We start from the raw sequence: 24,122 nt of genomic DNA, 5'->3' as shown, positions 1-24,122 counted from the left end.
AATATACCCATCTCCAACTTTGAGGGCAGTTTCAGTAGAAAAAAAAAAATATCAATATGTCCTTTTGTATTCTCTCTGTATTCCACTGTTGCAGTGTTTTTAATCTAATGGGTTTGGACCGAGACGCAGTCGTCATTGCAAGGACGACGGAAGGACACATCTAAAGTCTTTATCACCACCTGGTCTGACTGCCAGGGCGCCGGCCCAAGTCCCTGGCATTCGCTTTTATAGCTCAAAAATCTTAGCTCAGACTGGTGTGTATGGCACATTTTTTGCAGATGGAAAATACGGCGCATTGGGTGTCAGAGAGAATGGGATGGCCTATAGTCATTTTAAAAATCAAGGCCAGGCCAAGTTTTGTAGATTGTGTCAGAGCTAGCATTTCAATATTTCACACTAATGTACTTATATAAAAAAAAAAAAGCCATACCTGTAAAGTAATCCGACTTCTAATTTTTTAATCTGATCTAATCTAATCTAATCTAAACTAATCTAATCTAATCTAATCTAATCTAATCTAATGTACTATTTTGTATTAATTCAGGGGAGCACGTGCAGTAGTGGCAGAAAGAGAAGAATAAAAACAATACTGTGAACTTGTGATGTGTCAGCATAGCTTTCTTGGTCATATTGTGCACATTCTGTTTCTCAAGAGTAACCACATGTGACAGGGGGGACAATGATGATAAGACGTGTTAATAAAAATGTGAGTAAGATGAACCGTCTACCAGTGGGCACACCGTCTTCTAGGTATCCTTGCTAAATCGTGCTGAAGCCTGGTTCATCTAGGTCTCTCTCTCTCTCTCTCTCTCTGAGCTCTGGGTGTGAGACATTAGACGTAAAACCACTTCCAGCTCAAACAAGAGCAGAATTTCAATCTCTGAGCACAATTTTTCTCTCTCCTTCTCTCTCTCTCTCTCTCTCTCTCTCCCTTTTGTCTTTCTTTCATTCCAATTCAAAACATATACATGCACTTACAGACCAAATCATAGAGGTCGTCCATAAACTTGAAACCATTCTTTGGGGAAAGAAAAAAAAAAAAAAAAAAAAAAACTCAGTTCAATTCAATTTTCTCTCCCTTTCTTGTTTGGAGTTGTTTTTCTCTTCCTGAATAATTTGCAATAGTGCTGGGCAGGATATGAAGACTAATTTCTTGACGCCATATTGTGCATTATTATTATTTGGGAAAAGTGGCAGGGTTAGCCAGCTGCGTGCTTTATTGTGTTTAAATGGAGTGAGTTTTTTTTTTTTTTTTTTTGGATTCCTTTTCTGGGCGGTTGAAGATAGACGCCATTAGCGTGGCTACTGAACCCGAAGCACGGCGAAATTTGTCATTACATGACAGGACCCATTTGTCATACTGAGATTCGTAATTAATGCACTTTGTCTGCATTAACTCTTTGATCTATCAAAATCCTGTCTACTGCGGGGCATATTTTTTAGAGATGAATATTGAAAAATAAATGCTTTTTAACACTGCTTTAACAATGCTTTTTAATCAAAAAATGTTTGCTATCATTAAACGTTGCTAGCTAGCAGGGTTATGACCATGACGGGCTAAGAGTTGTAGCGAATTCCAATTATCATACCGCGTTATGCTAAACAACAAAACAAAAACAATGCCAAAAACGACGCTCAGGTAACAGGACTTGGGCTACCTCAGGTGTTTTCTAGCTAGATAGCAACAGTTTGTCTTTTTTTTTTCTCGCTCTCTTTGTCTCTCCTCCACTTAACAGGCATTTTGGACAACAGTAACAACCATCTGACGCTAACAGTAAAACAAATAGCCCGTGTTAATGTAGGACACTGTGTGACTCCTGCAGCTATAGAGCTTTCAGACTCTCTCGCTATGGGCCTGCCCTTGTCCGCGCGCGTGTGGTCGAGCGTAGCGCGATGAACCAGACTCTGGTTATGAGTGTGGACACGGTGTCGTGAGAGAGAGAGGGAGAGAGAGAGAGAGAGAGAGAGAGAGAGAGAGAGAGAAAGGGGGGGGCACCTGGAAGTCATCAGGCTTGGCTGAGGATGAGATTGGAAAGCTGACCGGATACTTCCCACCCCCCCCCACCCCCCCATGTCCACCGTCTGCTCCAGGGAAATTAACCTACCATGTATTGAGGTATTAAAATGAGGTATCGAACATGTCACCTGTTCTCCCCTCTCCATTCTCTCCGTTTCTCCAACACCTCTTTCTCTCCGTTGGTCTCTCTGGATGAATCTGAGATGGAAGGTGCCAGTTCTCTTCATGAGATTCGATCTCCTCTCAACAGGGCTACCCGCCACGTCGCTGCCTCTACCCCGACCAGCTGGACTAGCTTCACATTAGATGTATCAAGAACTTGGACTTTCGCATTTTGGAACTGGGTCTGTTACGGCTTATTCTAAACATAGTTAGAACTATCAAATGTAAATGTAAAATTAAACAGCGAAAAAAAAGATAAATAAATAGTCACACAATGACTTAGTGTTTCCTGCTGCTTCTTTCTCATGTGATTCTTTGTATATTAGGACACTGTGGAGCTATTTACTCTTGTAATTTTTTTTTTTTTTTGTCTTTCTGTATGGTGAAAGCACAAATTATTCTGCATTTAATAGCAGAAGTCTGTTTTTTTTTTCATTCTTTTATTTCCTTTTTTTTTCTTTCCTACCTCTGTTTGTTGTCTTTTCATCCCTCTTTCCTTCAGAAATATTGACAAGTGGCAAGTATACCGAGACAGTTGAAGTGAGATGTGAGACTGTTGGTTTGGTTCGTATTTCACTCGCGTGTCCTTTGAGTTGAGTGAAAAAGAAGAGAGAGAGAACGGTAAAAACGATAAGAAGGACACCAGGGTATTCAGAAGGTGAAGTACAGAACAGATGAAGTAATGCTATGATGTCATCGCTCAAGGCAGTGAAGAGAGCCAAAATGACTGTGATTGGCAGTTTCAGCAGTGAGACTGAGTGACAAATAAGGGAATTATAAACAAACAAACGGGCCTCAAAGCTGCCAGGGAGTGACGGAACAGAAAATGGCCATCCAAGGAGACAAGGCAAAGAGAGTGAAAGAAAGAAAAAAAAAAAGAGAGAGAAAGAGAAAGACAAGCCAACACTCCTTTCAACTAAATTCAAAAAATTGAATTTGCCATAAAAAGGACCCATTGTTACTCGTCGCTCAGGCGTTCTAAAAGATGGGCACGGTTTCCAGTTCGCTTCCATTTGAAAGGCAACGGTGTGTAGAGTGACCATTCTTTGTTTGACAGTTAGGACCGTGGCCGCGTCAGGAATGTAGTAGGTGTCTGAGCGCACACAAGGACGCACCAGAGGACTCAGACAATGACAGAGAGTCGTAAATTTACTAGCGCTTCAGCCTGGAGAGCTTTTGGCTAGCTGTCAATGTGAAATGTGATCGTAAGCTTAAGCGTGATTGGTCCACCTAAGTAAAATATTAAAAAAAACAAAAAAAAGAAAAACAGAGATACTCACTCTCATTTTAAATGCTGAAATGAAACCTGAGAATAGATATGTTGTGAAACAAGACGCCTATTTTTTTGTTTGTTTGTTTTGTTTTTTCTTTCCGGTTTTCTCTCGGCCGTTGAAACGCGATAGCGCTCCTGCGATTTAACTTCCTGAGAAGAATCCCATCGAAAAAAAGATCACCCCCCCCCCCCGCCCCATGTCTGCACGATTCCAATATGGAGCCTCTCTCATCCAACGACTCTCTGTCTTTCTCAGTGCTTTCCTTCCAGGCAGAGATGAGGAGAGTGGAACTACAGAGTGTGTAATGGTGTGCATCCGCACAACTCCAACTACACTCTGCTCCAGTCAACATGGAACACTGTCAGTCAATGGGAAGCCCACTCCATAGTGTGAATGACTGTGTGTATGTGTGTGTGTGTGTGTGTGGGTGTGTGTGTGTGTGTGTGTGTTTCAGACAAAGAAAGAAAGAAAGAAATGCATGCCTTTTCCAAAACAGTAAGACGCTCAGTGGTAATGGTATGTCTATATTACATCCAGAAGAGTATATCTGTATCGGTCGATCTGAGTCAATTGCCTCCTAAGCATTCCACAGCGCACTCATCAGTTAGTTCTCTCAAAAATGGTATTTGTAGAGTTTCTCCAAGGACAGAGACAACAACGATGTAAATCCATAAGGAACATATTTCATTGTGAATATGCAAATACGGACCAATCCAATGCAACTACTCATGAATATAAATCTTCATTATTTGCATATTCTGTTCTTGATGTACATAACAAATGAATGCCATTAGCTCGTCTAGCCGCTAAAGCTAACCAGTTACTTCTATTTAAAATGTAAATTACACCTCGTGACATCAGAGCTCTAGATTTACACCCAGATCTCACAGTGCCCGATTAAAAACACCCTAGCACTATCCTACACTTGACCCCAAAGTGATTGTTGCCAAACGACCGTAAGATGTCCCAGTTCACCTATATACATATTGCAAACGTAAAAAAATAAATAAATAAATAAAAGGAACAGAAATAACGATTGATTTTCCTTCACAACCTGTGGTGATGCTGTGACTAAAACTGTCGCCCCCAAAGCAAAGACAGATAGACCCGGCCGCTCGGCCGTGCCTGACGGATAAATCAATTAAAATGACTGGATTTGACGAGAGCTGGTGGCATGCAGCGTGGGCTGGGATTAATCAGAGTGGTCTCCAGATGCAGCGGTGCTTCTCGCTTTCAGCGGTAGGTATCCCACCCCCCCCCCCCCCCCAAAACGCCCCACGGGGATCTATCCTAAATAAACAACTCACAACCTCAGAGACTCCACGCTTTACCAACACCCAGTTCTAATCTCGAGCCTGTGGAGTTGGGGGAGGGAGAGAGAGAGAGAGAGAGAGAGAGAGAGAGTTGACTAAGATACATGCTTAGGCAAGTAAACGGCTGGAACATTTGGAGAAATGTGGCACTGAATTAGTGTAGTTGCTCACGAAAATGAGTCTGATGAAAACCTGACAAGAACTATTCTCTGATAAAAAAACATTAAGTACTTCTCAATGAGCAGCAGAGGGAGAGACAGAGAGAGGGGGGAGGGGGGGGTTATTAATGAAGTTTATGGTCCTTTCACTGCTCCTGCTCTTTTCACACGTCTTACTTTTCTTTTACTGGTTCTCTACACTCCACACATTTTATGGTCTTAACGTTCACATTTCACTTACGTGCAACTGCAAAAACCATGCAACCCATTTTGCAATTACATGCAAAATCATCTGATTAATTTGTGTGTGTGTGTGTGTGTGTGTGTGTGTGTGTGTGTGTGTGTGTGCGTGCGTGTCTGAGTGTGTGTTTGTGCCCCAAGGAAATTCAATGTAAGCCTGCTCAAGAAGTCATGCCTTTGCGTTATCCCATGCTGACCTATATGATACTGCATTCAACACATTAAGGCCTGTTTATGCACCCAGTACATTCATAAGAACCATACAAACACCCACCACGCACACCCACACACACACATTCACTATCAAACACATTCATAGGCTGACAACACACACGCATAATATTATCATATGCAGATATATCCCACACATGTACAAACACGAATATGCCTGTTTAAGACATTTTTGCCTCGAGAGCAAGTACACACACACACACACACACAAACACCTTGTATGGTAGATTCTTGGAACCTTCCTTTGACTTCCATCATAAGTAAAGTAAAGAATAACAAACCTAACCCTAACCCTAAACAGACAATGATTTCACCCTTTAATTTTACCAGTAACAACAATAGCTGCCAATCTATGATGATTCTATATGTTTTTTTTTAATTGGAGGGAGTACGATTTTTGTCCAAGTAGAATAGTTTGCTCTCAGTAAAATGTCCACCTAGATTGACAAAAACAAGTACACATTTCACACACACACACACCATGCAGGTACACCTTGCTGTGAAGTAGGCATTAGGGTTGTACTCTCTCTTCTCTGTACACTGGGGAAAGCTATAGTAGGAGGCAAAGCTGAGTGCCAGTGTGAAAGGACAGAGTCTATGATGGCAGGCAGTCTCCAGAACTCCTCCTGTAAGAACAGCCACTCAGAACTCACTCCCTCTTTTAGAGGAACATTAACCAACCTCTCACCCAAATGGACCCAACTCATCTCCCTTCACTCACAAAACCCCTTCAGTATGTGTGTGTGTGTGTGTGTGTGGAGAGAGAGAGAGAGAGAGAGAGAGGGAGGAGAAAAAAAAAGGGAGAGATTATGCGTGTACACGCGCGCATGCATCAGAATCCTGACACGTCTGTGTCATTTTCCTATGGATCACACTATCTGTGAGCGAACACAGCGCCGGGGATCAATAAAAGAAAAATGGTATGCAATTTGGGCCGTCAGTACAGACAAAATGCAGGTCAGGTCTCTTGTGTGTAAAGCTCTGTGTTCTCCACAGCCCCGAGTACCCGGTCATCAATCCTAGAGTAATGTGCTTAATCTAAACGCTCACACTGCTTAACAGAGAGAGAAAGAAAGAGAGAGAGAGAGAGAGAGAGAGAGAAAGAGAGGGAAAGAGAAAGAGATAGAGGGAGAGAGATGTTTTGTTGTTAATGATGAATTCTCCTGGGGGTTTACTCATGACTCACTGCGTATCGGTCTCCCCGCTCTTATTTTGTTTTAAGATTTGGGTGTAGTGTGGAAAAAAATGACTGAACATTTAAAAAACAAAAAGAGATACTAAGAAAACTGATGCTTCAGTATGGAAGCCCTTGAAAGCACGACTTTTTTTTTTTTTTTTACCACGCGAGACTTGTATGCTTTATAACACCCATAACCTCCAAATCTATCTCTGTCTTAAGGGCACGGAGAAGAACATTTCATAAAGGGAGGTTCAGGATCATAAGACTTCATTCACACAAACGGGCTCTTCATCACTCTCGTTTCCTTCTTAAGCTCATCTTAAAATTACGACCTCAGATTTGACAATTATTGTTTGTTTGTTCGTTTATTTGTTTGGTTTGTACTGACGGAGATCGGTACATTACCGCCTGAGGTCATATGTTTAGATAAGTCTGAATATTAAAGCATGGTTATGTTGTTGAGGTTTCAATCCGTTTTTCGCCCCGGACCGCACTCTTTAACGCTCGCACAAGTAAAAGTTTTACTTCACAGCAGTTTTCTGAAAGTGATACAACACATTCCGATTCAGCCTAAGGGTCAGCCGATTATCCTCCAGACAACAGGAGAGTGTCTTTGACGGCAGGGACTTTTGCCCAGGGCAGCTTAGAGAGCTCCAGTAAAGACCAGTGAAGGGGACAAACTGGATGGCGTCCAGTGAAGAACGCTTCAGTCTTTTAATATCCCTTTATATTCTACACTTCTGTTAGCATTATTAACCATATCCTTGTCCTTTTGTTGTCTTATCAAAAGGAAACCAAAAAACCAGCATACACACACGTGTGTGTGTGTGTGTGTGTGTGTGTGTATAAATGAATAAATAAATAAATAAATACATATATATATATATATGAATTAATAAATCTAGATAAATCATTTTTTCTTGTATTCGCCAAAAACGCTGAAGAGTGGTTTGTAAGGAACAGTGTTTTTCAAACCAGTGGAGTTTATTTTGACCAGAAAACTGAAGTGGGCTTCATAGTACAGGTGGAAAGTAAATCAGCATCTCTCTTAAGGCCCTTGTGTCCAAGAAAAAGCACATGACAAACGTGTGTCATCATCGAGCGTACCGCTCCCATCCCAGGAAACGTAATTGTGGGGGCACGTTCAAGTGCCCGTATCTGAAAATGCCTAATGCGAACACAGAAAAGACTTCTTGTCCTCTCTCCCCTACCTCCTGTCTTTTCCGGTTCCAGCATCTGCTTAAACCGCAACCTCCGTTAAAAAGGCTGTATACGCACATTAATACAGTATTGTGTAATTGTACAGAATTACCGTAGAATTATATGGAATGACATCGACGTAATTGCTTAAATTTCAACGATTCATTCTAAGGACATGCGGAGGTCAATACATAAGTGCTTCACTGAAAGAGCTTTAAAAAAAAAAAAAAAAGGACTGTTTTGTAGACATTCTTCAATATTAGTACAAAGAATCCGTTATTCCTTCTTCTTCCCTCTTGTTTAACACACCCCTCAGTGCCCCGGCAGGAATACAAAAGGAAAGAAAACACAAGCCTGCAGTGTGAGAATGTGAGAAATGAGATGAAGAGAGAAACAGGAAGAAGAAAGACGAGAGAAAACAGGGAAGGTATGGGTGAGGAAGGAAAGAAACTAAAAAAAGAGAGAGAGAGAGAGAGGTTGCAAAAGATAGAAAGAGGAATAAAAGAAACTGAAGAAGAAGAGAGTAGACTATGGGGAGGGACATTGCTGAAGGACAGAGAGACTGCAGGAGGCCAGAGAGAGAGAGAGAGAGAGAGAAAGAGAGAGAGAGAGAGAGAGAGACAGAGCAGCAAGATAAATCCTTTGTAGATGCCGCAGAGGAAGACTAATGCTCTCCTTACAGTAGAGAAACTGTATATAACTCTCACTGCAACACACGGACACGCACACACACACACACACACCTTTCTCCACAACAGATTCAAAACAGACATGAACAGGCAGAGCTTGTCATCAAAACATTAGAAACACTGTATTGTTTTTTGTTTTTGCTTTTTTTTTTTTTAAAGCTATCTGACTTTAGTCATCTGTACACTCCAATTTTTCACCTCAAACATATCCCCATAAGCCAGGTAAACAAGACACCAAACACAGCCAATTTCTGAACCTTCCGCAAGCCTTAAAAGGCACATTCTGAAACATAGCTCCTTCTCATAGCGACCCAGCCGTACAAACTTCAGTTCATTTAACCTGGCTACATATATGCTAATATTAGCGGGTGTATGATGTAATTTTTTTGTTTCCATAACAAAGCTACGCTAATGCTAATGACGCGATGGAGCGTGGCACACGAGCACGTCACTGCCTTTATACATCCACAGCGTAGGTGTGTTAGCCGTCGCTACACTGAAAGCACAGGAAATTTAGTTAATGGTGTTTGTATTTGTATTGAGGGGAGGAGTTTTTTTTTTTTTTTTTTTTCCTTCAGTGATATGGAGTGCTAGCGTTGTCCTGTAGACAGGCTTTTTGCTAACATGCTAATTGGATTATTATGCTCGTAATTAAGGACAGAGCGTCCAGGAAAAGAGGATGGGAGGAAGGGTGCCTGGGCGGTTAATTACCGTTCAGGCATCTCAAACAAATGGACACAATCACGACACCAGCTTAACCTTAAAAACCTGAGACTGGCTGTTTTTCATGCTGTTATCCTTTCTCTCTCTCTCTCTCTCTCTCTCTCTCTCTCTCTTTTGTGTATCGCCCCCCCCCCCCCCCTTCTCTTTCCCATTGTATCATTCTATGCACTCACACTATCTCACTCTTTCCCCCCCTCTCATTTTCTCTCTGTTTTTCTCGGTGTGGCAGATGGCTGGGGGCAGCGTGTGTTTTCAGGGCGCCATGTGTCTGACCCAGAACACCTTGCCAAACTTCGTCTCAGTTGTATCACTGTCATTAAACTCTGTTGCAGATAAACAGAAGAGACACAAACACACTCCTCCTAGTAACTTTGGCTTTTGGTTCAAATGACGGCCAAAGTTGCCCCTTTAGTCTGACAATACAGCCATTGTTGGTGTCAGTCTCACATCTGTACACTTGTGTGCGATTATGTCTGAAGTCTGAATTTCACATGTTCTCTGGGGAATAAAAAAAAAAAAACCCAAAATTTTCAGTTTCATATCACTGTGACTATTTCAGCTCCGATTAAACTGTCAGAGTGAAGAAAAAAGAAAGGACAGCAAACTGATATGTCCTGTATTGTCTTTTTCTCTCTGTCACACACACACACACATACACGCACACTATCTCTCCCTCTCTCTCCTGCTCACACACACACACTCTGCCCCTCTCTCTCTCTCTCTCTCTCTCTCTCTCTTTCTCTGTGTATGTGTGTCTCTGCTGACAGCTAATTATAAAGTTTATCTCTCTTTCATTACAGAAGGAACTTGAAGACAGAGTTATGTCACCCGATTACTCTAGCCGAGAAAAAAAAAAAAAAAGATGACAGTTGAGAAGTGAGGTCACCTCACCGAAAACATGAAATCAAACACCAACACTTCATCAAAACTCTCCTGAGACTTTTTGATATCATACAGGCTTTGATGCCTGTCTACTGAAGATTTTCTGTCGTCTGTCATTTCAGCTGATAACATAGTTGCACCTTTTCATTTTTTTTTTTTTGTATCGCAATGTGCCTCAGAATAAAACATAAAATGAGAGAAGAGATTGTTTTGGGTGTGTGTGTGTGTGTGTGTGTGTGTGTGAGTGTGTGTGTGTGGTCTGCCCTATTCTGTTTTGTGTTTTCTAAAATTATTTTTCATATTATCTTTTTTCTTTTGGTACAAAGACAGACGCAATCACACTGCCATTAAAATGACATTCACAAACCAGGTGCGCTTTGACCTGAGAATTAGCAAACAAATGTATGTACACTTTTTTTTTTTTTTCTTCTTGTAAGTCAGAATAGCAGTGCATGCCTTTGTAGCGTATCCTGGGCTAGAATGTTAAAATATGCGGCTTGCAAAGAACTTACTAAAAATGTATAAATATTAACAAGTTTATTCCCTCTCTCAAAAAGGAATACATAATACAGCGCGATTCTGACTACATGTCACGAAACAGTTCAACACAACAAAGTGATTTTTTTTTTTTCCTTTGAGTTTTCTGAGAATGTTGGCATTTCATGGAAAGCATTAAGATGATAAAGAGGTATTTGTTGTCAGAGGAGTGAAAAGCGAGCTGTTCTACTAATCACAAAATTGTTGGAGTCAAAGAAAATATAGCTTCTATCAATGGCTGTGCTCTGTCTGCCTCAGACAAATTTGAAGCGGAGCCGGAACCTACAAATCTCTAAATCCTACTCATACTTAAGACAGGGAAAGACAGAGAGGAAGAGAGAGAGGGTGAAAGATGGAGAGAGAGAGAGAGAGAGAGAGAGAGAGAGAGAGAGACGTAAAGACAGAGAGAGAGAGAGAGAGAGAGAGAGAGAAAAAAACTCTAATGGCAGCAATGTTGTCACAGTGACATGTGATCAGTTGGTGGCCTGACAGATCAAAGGTTTCACTGTTACTAAAGCCAAGCCTGGGGCGTGACGGGGCAGTCTGACAATCACCCCCCGGCAGGGTCGCCATGACGACAGAACGAGAGCCAAGATGGCGGTCTCATCTGAAACAGCCATCGCAATTTCCCTATTTAACAAGCGGCTGCTTGACCTTGAACGATGCTTCTCCCCCCCCCCCCCCCAAAAAAAGGTCATTTCATGACTGTTGAAGACACACAGTTAATATATACCCCCATATAAACCCCATATAAACGCCAATAAACACCATTTACAACAAGACCAAACTCCTCTTGCTAAGGCATACGACAGAGTTCCTCTATTCTGGACTGCTACATTTGAAAAGGTCCGAATTCCATCTGTGTCTAAACAGACTGTTTTAACCTCCGTTATGCAAGATTTTTAACTCTCATGTAAAAAAAAACAAGACATGTGTCTTGTGCTAAACACAAAGATGAGGATTCTACGGGCATGTGCGAGCCAGGAAGGAGCTCAAAAATCAGCCAGGAATGACTGCCAGGAATAATGCACAGAGAAATATTTATAACAAATGTTTAAGCAAACAGAGTGAGAAGTTAACAGAACTGCCAGAAGACGGGACGCCAGAGAAGCCTGTTTGATCACTAAAAAGAGACTTCAATGACTAATTTATTCTGTCAGATATTTAAGATGTAACAAACAGTGAAGCTGGTTTCCTGGGGTTGTAATAGACCAGGGGGTCAAGGTGGGGGGGGCTCTCTACAGCTCTCTCCCCCCTCTTACTTTGAGATGTACCTTCTCTGTTTGTATGAACACAAAAGAGTGCTCATACCTTTATACCTCAGATTCCTATCAGAATAGCGGCCAACTGGAGAGATGGACCTTAGCAATGTCCACACGTGGCATAGCGCCAAAAAGTCTGCTGTCCATATATAGTATCCACAGAATGAGGGCAACTGGTTATCTGCACCCTCCGTCTTGCTGATACAGCCAGTCTTGGAAACAGGTTGTGCCTTACACAAAAACTTAAAAATTATTACGTTGCAAAATATCTATCAGCCATTTGAAGCAATGACAGGAACGAGTTTCACGTTGTTTATGAAACAGACTCACCTGAAAAAAAAATAAATAAATAAATAAAAGAATGCACCTTTGGCGTTTAATGGGCTAAACAATGTGCTAATCTTCAATGCAGATTAACAGGATGTGGCATAAAACGTGGGTAAATGTCCCACATTATCACGAACACAAGAATTTAATCAGTCTGCCGTTTCATTGTGAGCTAGTGTGAAATTACCAGTTTAATCACATTCTATTTCGCAATTAAGCCGTCTACCATTGAAAGATCCCACCCACAAAACCGTTGAGGATCAGAATAAATAGCAGCATGTCTTGATTCAGCAGACTATTTCAGTCCTCAGAACTGACCTCACATCCTATATGCTTTCACTCTTATACACCCCCCCCCCCCCCCCCGCCCCGTCCCGTCCCCACCTTTTCTGCTTTTCAAACCACAAACGTCTTACGCGTGATTCTCTCTTAGTCTATACTTGTATGACAACAGTCTTAATGTTACCTTTTTTCTTTTTTTTTTCCTTACTCCCCTTTCATACATCCACCTACCCTTTCTCGTCAACCTCCGTTTTGTTTTCTCATCCTGTTTAGTTGTTAAGTAGTCACTTGTCACTCTCTAATCCTCTAGCTTTTTGGCCTCTTGAACTTACAACAATAAATGTAGCGCTTAGCTCAACGCTGCTAATTATTCATGTGAGCGCTGTTAAAACAGGTACCTGAGAAGGTCGTCTTTATTTTTTCATGAGGTCCAACTCATTCTTATTCCACCTTCTTCTTATCTATGCATGTGCATCACATCTCCACTGCTTCTTTCACAACACTCATGTGCAAGTGGTGGTGATAATGATACAGTAAAAGAATTGCCTTAGCAGCCAGAAGGTTGTGGGTTCAAACCCCAGGTACAGCAGTCTACCGACGATGTTTCCGTAAACAAGGTATTTAACGCCGAGGTTGCTACAGACCTGTGACTGCTGCGTTACGGAACGCTATGACTGTAAATTGCTTTGGAAATGAGTGTCGACTGAAAAACAAATTGCATATGCTAACATATGGTCCGTTTAATGACTGAGACGGAAAACAAACACATCGATAACGTATCCTGTAGAAATTTGAGAGCGTTCAGGCCATACCTCACAAAATGACAATTCAAAAGCGGTAAAAAAAAAAGATGGGTAATATTATTTTGATTTGAGATGTTGTTTGAAAATTCTTAGAAATCCTCAACCGAAACTAATGGGCGACTCACACACACAAAAAAGTTTCAACCCAGCATCTCAAGTCGGAGGTCCTCTTGGTCTACAGACATTCAGCGTCAATGTTTTATGAATACGACTGAATACCCCCGGCGCATGAAAGAGACAGATGCTCTCAAGGTAAACTGCAAAAATGCACTGGGGTATTTCATCAATATTTAAACACGAGAGGTTCATTTTGCACTTGTAGGGGCTCAAAGTCTTTGGGGATATACCTTTTCTCGTCGTCTCACTTCACCCATTCCCAGAACCAAAAATAAAAAAAAAAAAAAAGAAGATGAAGGAAAGAAAGAAAGAAAGAAACTCCCACGCCATAGTCTTCTGGCCGGCTTTCATTGCAGAAACCTCTTATGAGAACAGCAGCAGCATCACGCAGGTGTGGATGGGGGGGGGGGGGGGGAGACCACTGGGGATGTGAAAAATGAAGAAAAAATACAATTTGCGGCATATCGTCTCGGTTGGGGGTGGTTGGGGGGGGAATAAAGTAAAAATGGGTTTGTGGTTGGTTATCAGGACATAAACTTAATGAGGGATCTGTTGCATGTCATTTCACCGTACTAAAACCAATTAGCTCTACTTGGCTTGTTAGCTGTGTCGCCAGTGAACTGGGCTCTGTTTTATTTATTTTTAATCTTCCAATGTCTTCTTCTTTTCTGCATGAAACTTTACTTTCTTTTTTTTTTTTTTTCTTTTTTTTTTTTTTTCCCCAGGAGAATTATAATGTCAAGCGCTAAAATCATCGCTCAGCCGGTGAAGCCCAACAGGAAAATGGCTACCGTATCTAAGCGACCGCTCGCTGTTTTCTGCTGTTCCTCGAACGCACTGAAAACCCTGTCCGAAAGAGGTCAACACAAAAAAAAAAAAAAAAACATGACCTCTGCATTTAACACCATGCTCTCATGTCAAAGTAGATGCTAATCACAGGCTATCGTTATCGCTGTGCTCTCTGGTGTTTTGTAACTATTCTCAGAGCGTACACCAACTCGCCAAGAGTTTGTAGCATTTATTTCCTGAATTAAAAATCAGAAGTTACGAGGGCCAAGGTGCCTGAGGGGGCCTCAGCACACTCCTACTGTGAGGATTGAGAGAGAGAGAGAGAGAGAGAGAGAGAGAAAATGAATGTGACAGTGAGAGTGGGATGTGATGCTAACCCTCTCCACCATCAGATGCGTGGAAAAGATAATCTGATGGCTCTCACTCATGCATGGAGTAATCCCCCACTTTAGTAGAGCTGAGATATCTGAGGCTTAAGTCCTAAAGCCCTAATGACCATCAGCCTGGTCTAAGAGTACTAGACAGCCTGGGCATTAATGGAGAGAACCGCAGTCGCGGGATGACCATATGCCGAGAAGATCTGTGCCCATCAAACGCAATCTATCTCTTCTCCTATTTTTTTTTTTTTATTTTCCCTTTAATCATTCATTCAACAACATCCATCCCATTCCAGATCCAAATCAACAGCCAGGTTCAGTCAGAGTTCAAAGACTTCACTGAAAAATGTACAAATGTACATTCAAATCTCTGTCAAAGGCAGACACTTTAGCCTCTGAAAGGCATCTCCCTGTCTTTGTCTCTGTCTCTGCCTGCCTCTCCCTCTCTCTCTCTCTCTCTCTCTCTCTCTCTCTATGTCTATTGGTATGAATGACTAACAGAAGGTGTGGGGTCCACAGCAAACTGCTCCATCTTGCTCCTTGCTATGACCTTGACCTCTGTTACTTATGTGGGAAAACGAATCAGCACCTGCTTCAGTCTGCATGCAAGCACAGTTCCCTGACTTTTTCACCCCGCTCACTGCCTGACTGCACCTCACGCACACACACACACACATACATGCGCGCGCACACACACACACACACACACACACACACCCACAAGGGGATAAAGCCTCTTTTTTTTTTCTTTCCCTCAAGCCTAATATCACTGGAAAAATCACACTCTGAGTCAACAGGTTCGTCCTGGCCTTGCATCAGCTGGAGAGAGACACAGAGAGAGAGAGAGAGAGTGATAGAGAGTGGGAGAGACAGAGAGTTTGGAAAGGTTTTGTTAATGAGATAATACGGCTACGGATATTTTCCTCATAGGATTATTATTTAAAAAAAAAAAAAAAATCATTACATTAGCTTTGCTCAATTACACTGCCGTAATCATATACTCCTTTATTGTCAAAATGCACAGATACAAAAGGCCTACACGAATACTGTACTTGTTTTCTTCCTTTTATCTCTGAGAATGTAAAAGAAAGAAAGAGAGAGAGAGAGAGAGAGAGAGAGAGGAGTAATGGAAAGAGCCAGTAAGCGGTAAGAAGGGGAGGCCATTTTGTCTATTATATCTCTCTCTGAGGGACTGAGAGAAAATAAGAAAGGGGGGGGGGTATGATGGAGAGAGTGAAACTGAAGATAATTAAGGAGTGAGGGAGTAAGAGACCAAAAGAAGGAGAGGTGAGGGGATCCTTTCAGTGGGAGATGATTCTTTAACAGAGGAACACGACCTCTTTGCGAGAGAGTAAAGAGAGAAGAGGAGAGAGAGAGAGAGAGAGAGAGAGAGAGAGTGGGGGGGGAGGGAGGGGTGAAGACACTTTAAGTTAACAAGATTAATATTTTTACCACAACCTCACTCCTACTACAAGGACACGCAGAGGATGTTGGGAAGGTCGCCCCCCCCCCCCCGTTACTCCACCAACGTGCTCCACGCGTGGGAGTACAACAGAGAGAGCCCGTCCCCGATGGACTCCCATTTAAATACACGATAAACATCCGCGTTTAACATTCGATCTTTCAGCAAGTGTTTCGGGGGGGTGTCCTTCCACGTTAAAGTACGCAACCAAACGTCTAAAAAAAAAAAAAATCTAAACGACAAATTGACTGAAATCTTTAAAAAAAAAGGGGGGGGGGGGGGGTGGAGGGGGGGTAACATTCAAACGAAAACAAAAACTGAGCATCCTCGGCCTAAGCAGTCACTGGGAGGAAGGAAAAAGCTCTCCGCGTCCGAGCGTTCTCCGGGATGAGCCGCACGGAAGAGGTAGAGGTTGACGAGATTAAAAGCGACTCCTCTAAAATGATTATAAGGAGGCTTAGCGAACCGCTGCGTTAGCCTGAGACGCAGGGGAAAAAAAAAAAAAAAAAAGAAAAGACCTCGCCAAGTCATCTGGACTTCTGAGCTTGTTACCGACTCTCAGCGAGCTGCCCTCCACATGCCCACATTCCGTTCTTCCGTACGAGAGCGCGGCGAGAAAAGAGGCCAAAGGAGGACGTTCGAAAGAAAACAAAAGCGAGAGCAAGAGAGAGGAGGAGAAGAGTGTGGGACACATCACCAAAAGCATTTTTTTTCTCTTTCTTTTCTTTTTTCTTTCTTTCTTTCTTTCTTTCTTTCTTTCTTTCTTTCCCTTTTTTTTTTAACCTGATCTTCAGATGGAGTATGAATCAATAGCCAAAAGCATGAACTTTCTCTGTGTCCTCTGTTTGGACTTTGATGTTCTAGTTGACACACTCACTTTGAACAGGTCCACCCCCACCAACACCCCCCCCCCCCCAATCCCTTGCTCCATCCACACTTTCAGTTTTTTTTTTTCTTTTTCCATCAGCAATGTTTGGCTCTTTCATTCTTTCTTTCTTTTTTTCCTTTCTTTCTTTGAAAAGAGCACTTCTATTAGGACGACTGGCTGAAGGGACCACATACAGGCATTTGCATTTATGTGGGAACATAGGGGATCGACAGGGGAGGGCAACTGGAAACCAAGATGTTGGATGCCGTGATGCCGAACCAGAAGTCCTGCAGGAGAACTGACATTGACGTATAGGTTTTCTCTCACATTCCCCGATCTACCTTTTTTTTTCCTCCTTTTTTTTCTGATTTTCCTTATTTTCACTCCTCCCCTTTTTCTGCATTAAATTGTCAAACATCTCACACATCACTCTGATAAAGGATACAGTGCTAAAATCAATATAGCATCACATCGACACAGACAGACAGACACACACACACACACACACACACACACAGCTATAGATACACACAACACATTTATGCCATTTGGCTATTGGAATTGATTACCTGAAGACCTTCAGGATAAAATGTCAAGAAGGCTCCCTACGGTGAGTTTTGTGTTCTTTTTCTCAGTCTCTCCATCTCTCACTCTCCTCACATAACGTTGTTTGGGTAAGGAGAGAGAGGCCCATCCCTCTGACTTAAGGGACATTTGAAAGGTGGAGCAAAGGTCCAACTGGTTCCCTGCTCACGAGATCTGTGGCGTTAAGTGGGCCTTATTGAACCGCAGCCATAGAAATCCTACTAATGCTTAACTCATCTGGATGGGATTTCCAAAGGGCACAGATGCTGCCAGGAGCCCATCCAGATGATTCCCAAATCTGTCAACATGAGAAGTTTCGTTCTAAAATAAATCCATCAGAGCTGAAGATAATCCCATGAATCCCATCAAAACCCTTATCAAAACTAGCACACATTTGAAACCGATAGTTTAAAAATGTTCGTTGTCTAAAGGTCCATAAAAGTTTTTGACAGGTTCTGTTTTTTGTTTGTTTGTTTGTTTGTTTGTTTTAATAAATGATTGTTTTATCCTCTTCTTACAAAGCAGAAAATACTTAAAACACCTCAAATATGTTATTTTATTGTTGTTGTTGTTTTTTAAAATATATATGTATACACACACACATTGCTGTGAAGGGAGAATTTTTTTTTTAAAAAACTACAGTAAAGTAGATGTCTCATTTAGAGGCAGGATCCTTCTCAAGCTTCTAGTCATTATTCTCAAACAGCTCTGAAAGGCTATTGCCCTTATTTTAACCTATACAGTCGTAGAAACTCAGTCAAGACTCTGTATCGTGGGCGTTGTTTTCTGTAGAGGGGAAAGAAAAAAAAAAAACTAAAAAAAAAAAACAAACTTGTAGTCAAAGTTATGAAGGTCTCCAAAACATGAAGGGAGCGTAGGAGATCACAACAAAGACCTGACCTTGCAACAAACAAATAAATAAATAAATAAATAAAGACGGAAGAGCAACGAGAACCCAAAAAAACAATCAGAAGTTTAAAAAAAAAAAAAGAAAGAAAAAAGAAAAGGCACAGTTTTCCACTTTTACAATAAAACTCCACAGAATGCATACCCTCTAATAAACGTTAAAGACCAGGTTGAGTTGAACACTGAAAACGCAAAATCATCACAGTTATAGAAAATATATCATCACAGTTTTAGGGGGAAAAAAAACCCCAAAACAAAACAAAACAAAAAAAAAACGCCGGCTCCCTTGCCATGGAGGAAGGTGAGTAGGCAGACAGGCAGTGTCTGACTAGCCCAGAGAAAGCAAGCCCATTTCAGGTAATGGGTTTCCAAATGCTAGGCTTACTCCGGTTCCCTGGGATATAGGGGCGAGGGAATTGGGTTCTTGCAAAAGAGACTTTTGTGTGGTGTAGCGTAGCCCCAGTATAGAGATATATGGATCCATCTTCAGGCGGAGAGAAGACAGGAAACAGAAATGAAGGCGGAATTGGATTATGTGGCGAGAGCAGAGTTCTCTTTACAGAGAGACACTCTGGTCTTTTGTTATTTCTGTCTGTTATAATGACACCACTGGACGGCTCAAGATGGCTAAGAGAAGGTGTGAGATTATGCACTCTCTCTCTCTCTCTCTCTCTCTCTGTCTCCCTCTCTCTCTCTCTCTCTCATGCTCTCTCTGTCTCACACACACACACACACTCACACATGCATACACCACACCCTCATACAGATTAAAACTCTGTACACCAAGGCATTTTAAAGTGCAGGCGGCAACGGAGTAAAAGAGGTCACCTACAGCTTTGGCTGAGTTTACGTGGCCTTGGTGAAACTGCACTGATGACTGCTGAAAGAGAGAAGACAGAGAGAGAGAGAGAGAGAGAGAGAGAGAGAGAGAGAGATGGCACTCTGCCCACATTAAGAGACATGCAGAAGGTGAGGCCTGCTTGCCAAAACTCTGGTCTCTAATGGCTCACCATTTTCTCATGACTCATCAGCTCTCAAAATCAGGGGAACCCAACTGGGGATTTTTATACTGCTGTGACGCATGTTCGGCCATTAGAGATTCATAGCCCTTTTTTAGACTCAGAGGAAGACAGAATTTGCAAAAGGTATGTATATATATATATGTAGGAGTGACTGACTGACTTAAACTGGAGCAGAGGGAACAGGAAACTCCATTGTGTCTGCCAGACAGTAATGAAATAAAGAAAGATATGAAAACACTTAGCTGTGCAGTTGTTATTTCTGGTGTCACTTTTCTGCTCCTCCACTCCCCCCACATCCCACCCCCATCTCCCAAACTGCTGTCCCCACACCTACACACTCTCTGTCTTTCTTTCTCTTTCTCTTTCTCTCTCTCTCTCTGGAATAAAATATGCTGAACTTGGAGGCCACAGTCGGCTGCCGCCAGATAGGGTGAATGCACAGTGCTGAATCAAAGTTTCAGTTGTGTGCAGTGCTGTGTGGAGCTCCCTCTTCGTTCTCTCTCTCTCTCTCTCCCTCTCTCTCGGTCTCTCGGTCTCTCTCTCTCTCTCTCTCTCTCTCCTGTCTCTCTCTTTTTCTTTCCGCTGTTCTTTTCTTTTCTTCTCTTTCATGTCGCTCTGCTAGTCTCCTCCTCTCTTTTCTTTTGCAAGTAATCAAAGGCTACCAGATTGCTCACCCTAGCCTTTTAATTATTCATGGTGATTCCTTGCTTGCAGTCTCTTGCCATACATACACACACACACACACACACACACACACACACAGATCTCACACTCTCATACAAAAGGTTTGTCTTGATGCTATTGAGCTTCTTCATAAAACAAAAAAATAAAGGAGGCAAATACAGACCATATCTTCTGTGAAGACGTCCCCCTGACTGATGAGCTGTACTATATTCACATGCTAACGACTATCCTCCAATTTTTAGATTTTTTTTTTTTTAGTTATTGTTATTTCTCATCATTCCCTTTTCTTTTTCTGTCACTCATTCACAAAATCCTCTCTTCCTGCTTTCTTTTCTTTTTTTTATCCTACCCTCTACCTTTCTTTCGTGTTTTTTTTTTTTTTTGTCATCTCAAACTTTTTCTCTGCTTCTCTCTTTTCATTTTTAGTCACACCTGAGGGGGAAAAAAAAAAAGCTTGTCCTTTTTGCCAGTTCTCCTCTCTCTCTCTCTTTCTCTCTCTCTCTCTCTGTCTTCCTCCGTCCCGTTCTGTGCAGACCTGATTATCACACTGCACAAACTGCTTTGTGCCCACCCTCCACCTTCAGTCTCCTTTTCACCCAAGCTAAGTCTGGGTAAAAAAAAAACGACGTCCATCACGTTCAGTTTGAGGAAAATGTTTTTTTTTTTCGCCCCGATAAGAGCCCTGTCTTAAAAAAAAAAAAAAAAAAAGTCAGCCGTGCTTCCTGCGATTGCCTAATTAGCCCCGACCCGCCGGAACGTTCCGCCGCCATTCGGCCCGCTGTCCGTCAAACTGCCAGCAGCCACTGACATGGCCAGGCAAATGTCGAGTTCAGCCTTTTGTGATCCAGACAGGCCTATTACAGAGCGGTGTGCCAAGGGGGCGGAGGGAGGGGGGGGGCGGAGGGAGGGGGGGGGCATGGGGAGAGAAAAGGATGGCATTCAGAATAATGAGAGAAAAGAGAAGCAGACAGGAGAAGGAAAGAGAGAGAGAGAGAGAGAAGGGAGGGGGAAAAAAAGCCACATCGTCCGTAAAGGACCTGAACGATGTTACAATTGCACCATTTCTCCCTGGCTGTCTGTCACGAGGAGAAAGGAAAAAGACGACTGAGGCAGGAGTTAAATCCTCTCATTCAACAAGTCAAGCTCTTAAAGGAGGGAATAAATTTCCGACGCCAGATGTGTGAGCGGAGAAAGAGGGGGGGGGGGGCAGGTGGGGTGAGGGGGGGGGGGAGGGGGGGGGGGGGGCGAAGAAAGGATAGGATGGGAGGGAGAGAAAGGGCAGTGTCTGAGTATGAGCAGAGAAACTGTGGCCTTGTATGGCTTCAGGCCTGACTAAATGGTACCAGATAAGACTGTGACAATGTTGGGAAAGAAAGAGAAAGCGAGGGGAGGCAGGTAGAGAGAGAGAGAGAGAGAGAGAGAGGGAGAGAGAGAGAGATTAAATGGTTCCTCTGCAAACGGAGTGAATTCATTAAAGAGAGATAAAATAGGCGGGTGTATTTTTCGTATGATGTCGGTGGAAGGCGGTGATTGTTCCTTCGGCGAGACAGAGAGAGAAACACCAGTCAAGTAGTTGCGCTGTGAACGCTCCTTACATGAGAAACACAGAGATTTGACACGTCTCTCTTTGGTCTGTCTCTGACAAAAAAAAAATAAATAAATAAAAGTTTGGTTGAAGCGAGACAGACAGCGGAAAGGAGGAAGAGAGTGACACTCGAAAAGAAACAAAATGGCAGGGATTTTGTGACGACGTCAGACAGAGTTTGATCGCAAAAAACAAGCGGTCACTTTTGGTCTCTGGAGTGTCGCTAAGCTGTCATAGTCTAGAGAGGGGACATTGTGAAAGGGTGTACTGACGACTTGGATGTGTTTGCTATTTTGTCAATGTGTTACTTCACTACAACACAGGCACTGGTTTATGTCAGATTTCATTATTCAGGTGTATACGGAGTCCTAGATATTTCTGTAGCTACATATATAACACCTGATTAGGTAATATTGATAATATCATTGATATGATGAGTATGAAACATATTGAAACTGAAGAAATGGATTTCCTAAACGGGAACATGCACGCCAGTCGATAGAGACATGACACACACTGCTAATCCAACATAAACCCCCCCAAAAACGAACGCCAGAGTTTTCTTTTCAAACACGAGTCGTTTCTTGCATAGGCCTATTTTTCTTCAAAACTCTAAAGACCAGACCCAGAACATCAGACAGGAAAAAAAAAAGAAAAAAAAAGAAAGAAAGAGGAACATTCTAGAACATATGTGCCCTTTTTCTCGTTGCGGGAACGCGGGGAGCAGGCAGAAACAATAGCCCCGAGGATAATGGAACGGACGCCGCCGTCCTCTGATGCTACTCCAACATCGCCGCCCGCATTCAATTACGGACACACCCTCCATCCTAATGCTGTTTCAACAGACGCTATTTCAAATCATCACCTGCGAGGAGGACACGGAGAGTAAAGCCGCTTCATCTCGGTGCCCGGAAGACAGACAAACACACATGACTACTCTCACTCAACGCAAACTTCTTTCCCCTCCAACCCAGCAGCTACACTATATTACCATCAAGTGATTCTTCTGTCCTCTGTTCCCGATTCTTTTCCTTTTCACTTGCTATAAAAAGGATAATGGACTTAAGTTTACATCTATAAATCAACTCTGTGGAGAGAGAGAGGGAGAGAGAGAGAGAGAGAGAGAGAGAGAAAGAGAGAGGGGAGAAAATGGTAGAAATGCTGTAACTGGGAAAAAAAAAAACCCACAGAAAGCAGACGATTTCCAAAAAAGAAAAAAAAAAAAAAGAGAGGCATGATTGCTATATTCCTGAGCTAGGCTAACGAGCTAAGAAATCTCAAAAACGATTACACATCATCCCCCGTCTCTCGCTTTTCTCTCTCGACATGCGGTAATATCAAACATCCAATCATCCCAATCAACGTCAACGCTAGCAGCGTCGGCCATGTCCGCCGAGCGCCTTTGGAGTTAAGATCAGAGAGAGAGAGAGAGAGAGTGAGAGATAGACGCAAACTTCAACACATCCCAAGCTAATGCTTTGGATTTTTTTTCAGGTCTGCCTCCATTATACTCTCTCTCTCTCTCTCTCTTCATTTCACTGCGTTTTCTTCCAAAACCCCTCTCCTATAGCATAGCATCAATCACCGAGTGAGATGAAATATAGGCCCCATCGGCAGCCGAGGGTCACGGACGGAGAAGAGGGGGGCAGTCTCTAGAAGAGCGCCCCCACACAAGTGCACCTGGAGGCAGCTCGGGGTTGATTGATGGATGGCTAGCCTGAAACTCGTGGTGAAGGAGGGTTTGGGGTGGAGTGTGTATGGGGGGGGGTGTCTCTCTCTCTCTCTCTCTCTCTCTCTCTCTCTCTCTCTCGTTCATGGGAGGGGGAAGTTGATGCTCAGTATTGTGCTTCATCTCTTAAGAGTTTTTCCAAGCGGGGGGGGGGGGGGGGGGGGGGCACACTTGGAAAGGGAGAGAGGGAGAGAAAGATCTAGAATGAAAGAGACAGCGGGACATAAAGAGAGAACAACAGAGACAGAGAGAGGAGATTAAGAATAGAAAACACTCGTATTGTCATTAAAATGTGTAGAGCAGGAAAGAGGAAAATATACACACAAACACACACACACACACACACATATATATGTGTGTGTGTGTGTGTGTGTGTGTGTGTATAGACATACATATATGTATATCTACGTGTGTGTGTGTGTGCGTGTGTGTGTGTGTGTATGTTTGAAGCCAGTCCCGGGGTTGTTGGGAAACTGTCCCATTTGCCCAGAGTGATTGAGCTGAAAGGATGAGCGACAGGATGCCAGAGGCATGATTAAAAACAAAGGCAGAGCGTTAATGGAACATAATGGAACTTGCGAGGTGAATGCCTATTGACTAAGGATCTCTGCTCCAGTGGTGGGGGGGGGGGGGGCACCGCTACCGTGAGACCAATCGTCCAATGGGGTTTAAGGGTTCACGGGACCGCCGTTTGTTTGTTGGCGACAAGGTTCTGGAG

General features: G+C 42.7%; 1 protein-coding gene across 6 annotated transcripts in view; it reads right to left on the bottom strand.

Moving 5' to 3' along the window:
- pcdh9 (protocadherin 9) overlaps nucleotides 1-24,122 on the bottom strand; it is a 195,199-nt gene that overhangs the window by 90,248 nt on the left and 80,829 nt on the right. For 2 of the 6 annotated variants that reach the window (XM_030782451.1, XM_030782454.1), the window contains one exon: nucleotides 10,106-10,145. The exons of the other annotated variants lie outside the window; for them this stretch is intronic. In XM_030782451.1, the coding sequence (XP_030638311.1) occupies nucleotides 10,106-10,145 (40 nt within the window). The remainder of the gene's footprint in view (nucleotides 1-10,105; nucleotides 10,146-24,122) is intronic. 6 annotated transcript variants of the gene reach the window in all.

The sequence above is a fragment of the Chanos chanos genome, chromosome 8 (genome assembly GCF_902362185.1).
Source record: "Chanos chanos chromosome 8, fChaCha1.1, whole genome shotgun sequence".
In the NCBI taxonomy this organism is placed as follows: domain Eukaryota; kingdom Metazoa; phylum Chordata; class Actinopteri; order Gonorynchiformes; family Chanidae; genus Chanos; species Chanos chanos.
The sequence above is the reverse complement of the archived record's forward strand: the minus strand, read 5'-3'. Positions and strand labels throughout refer to the sequence as shown.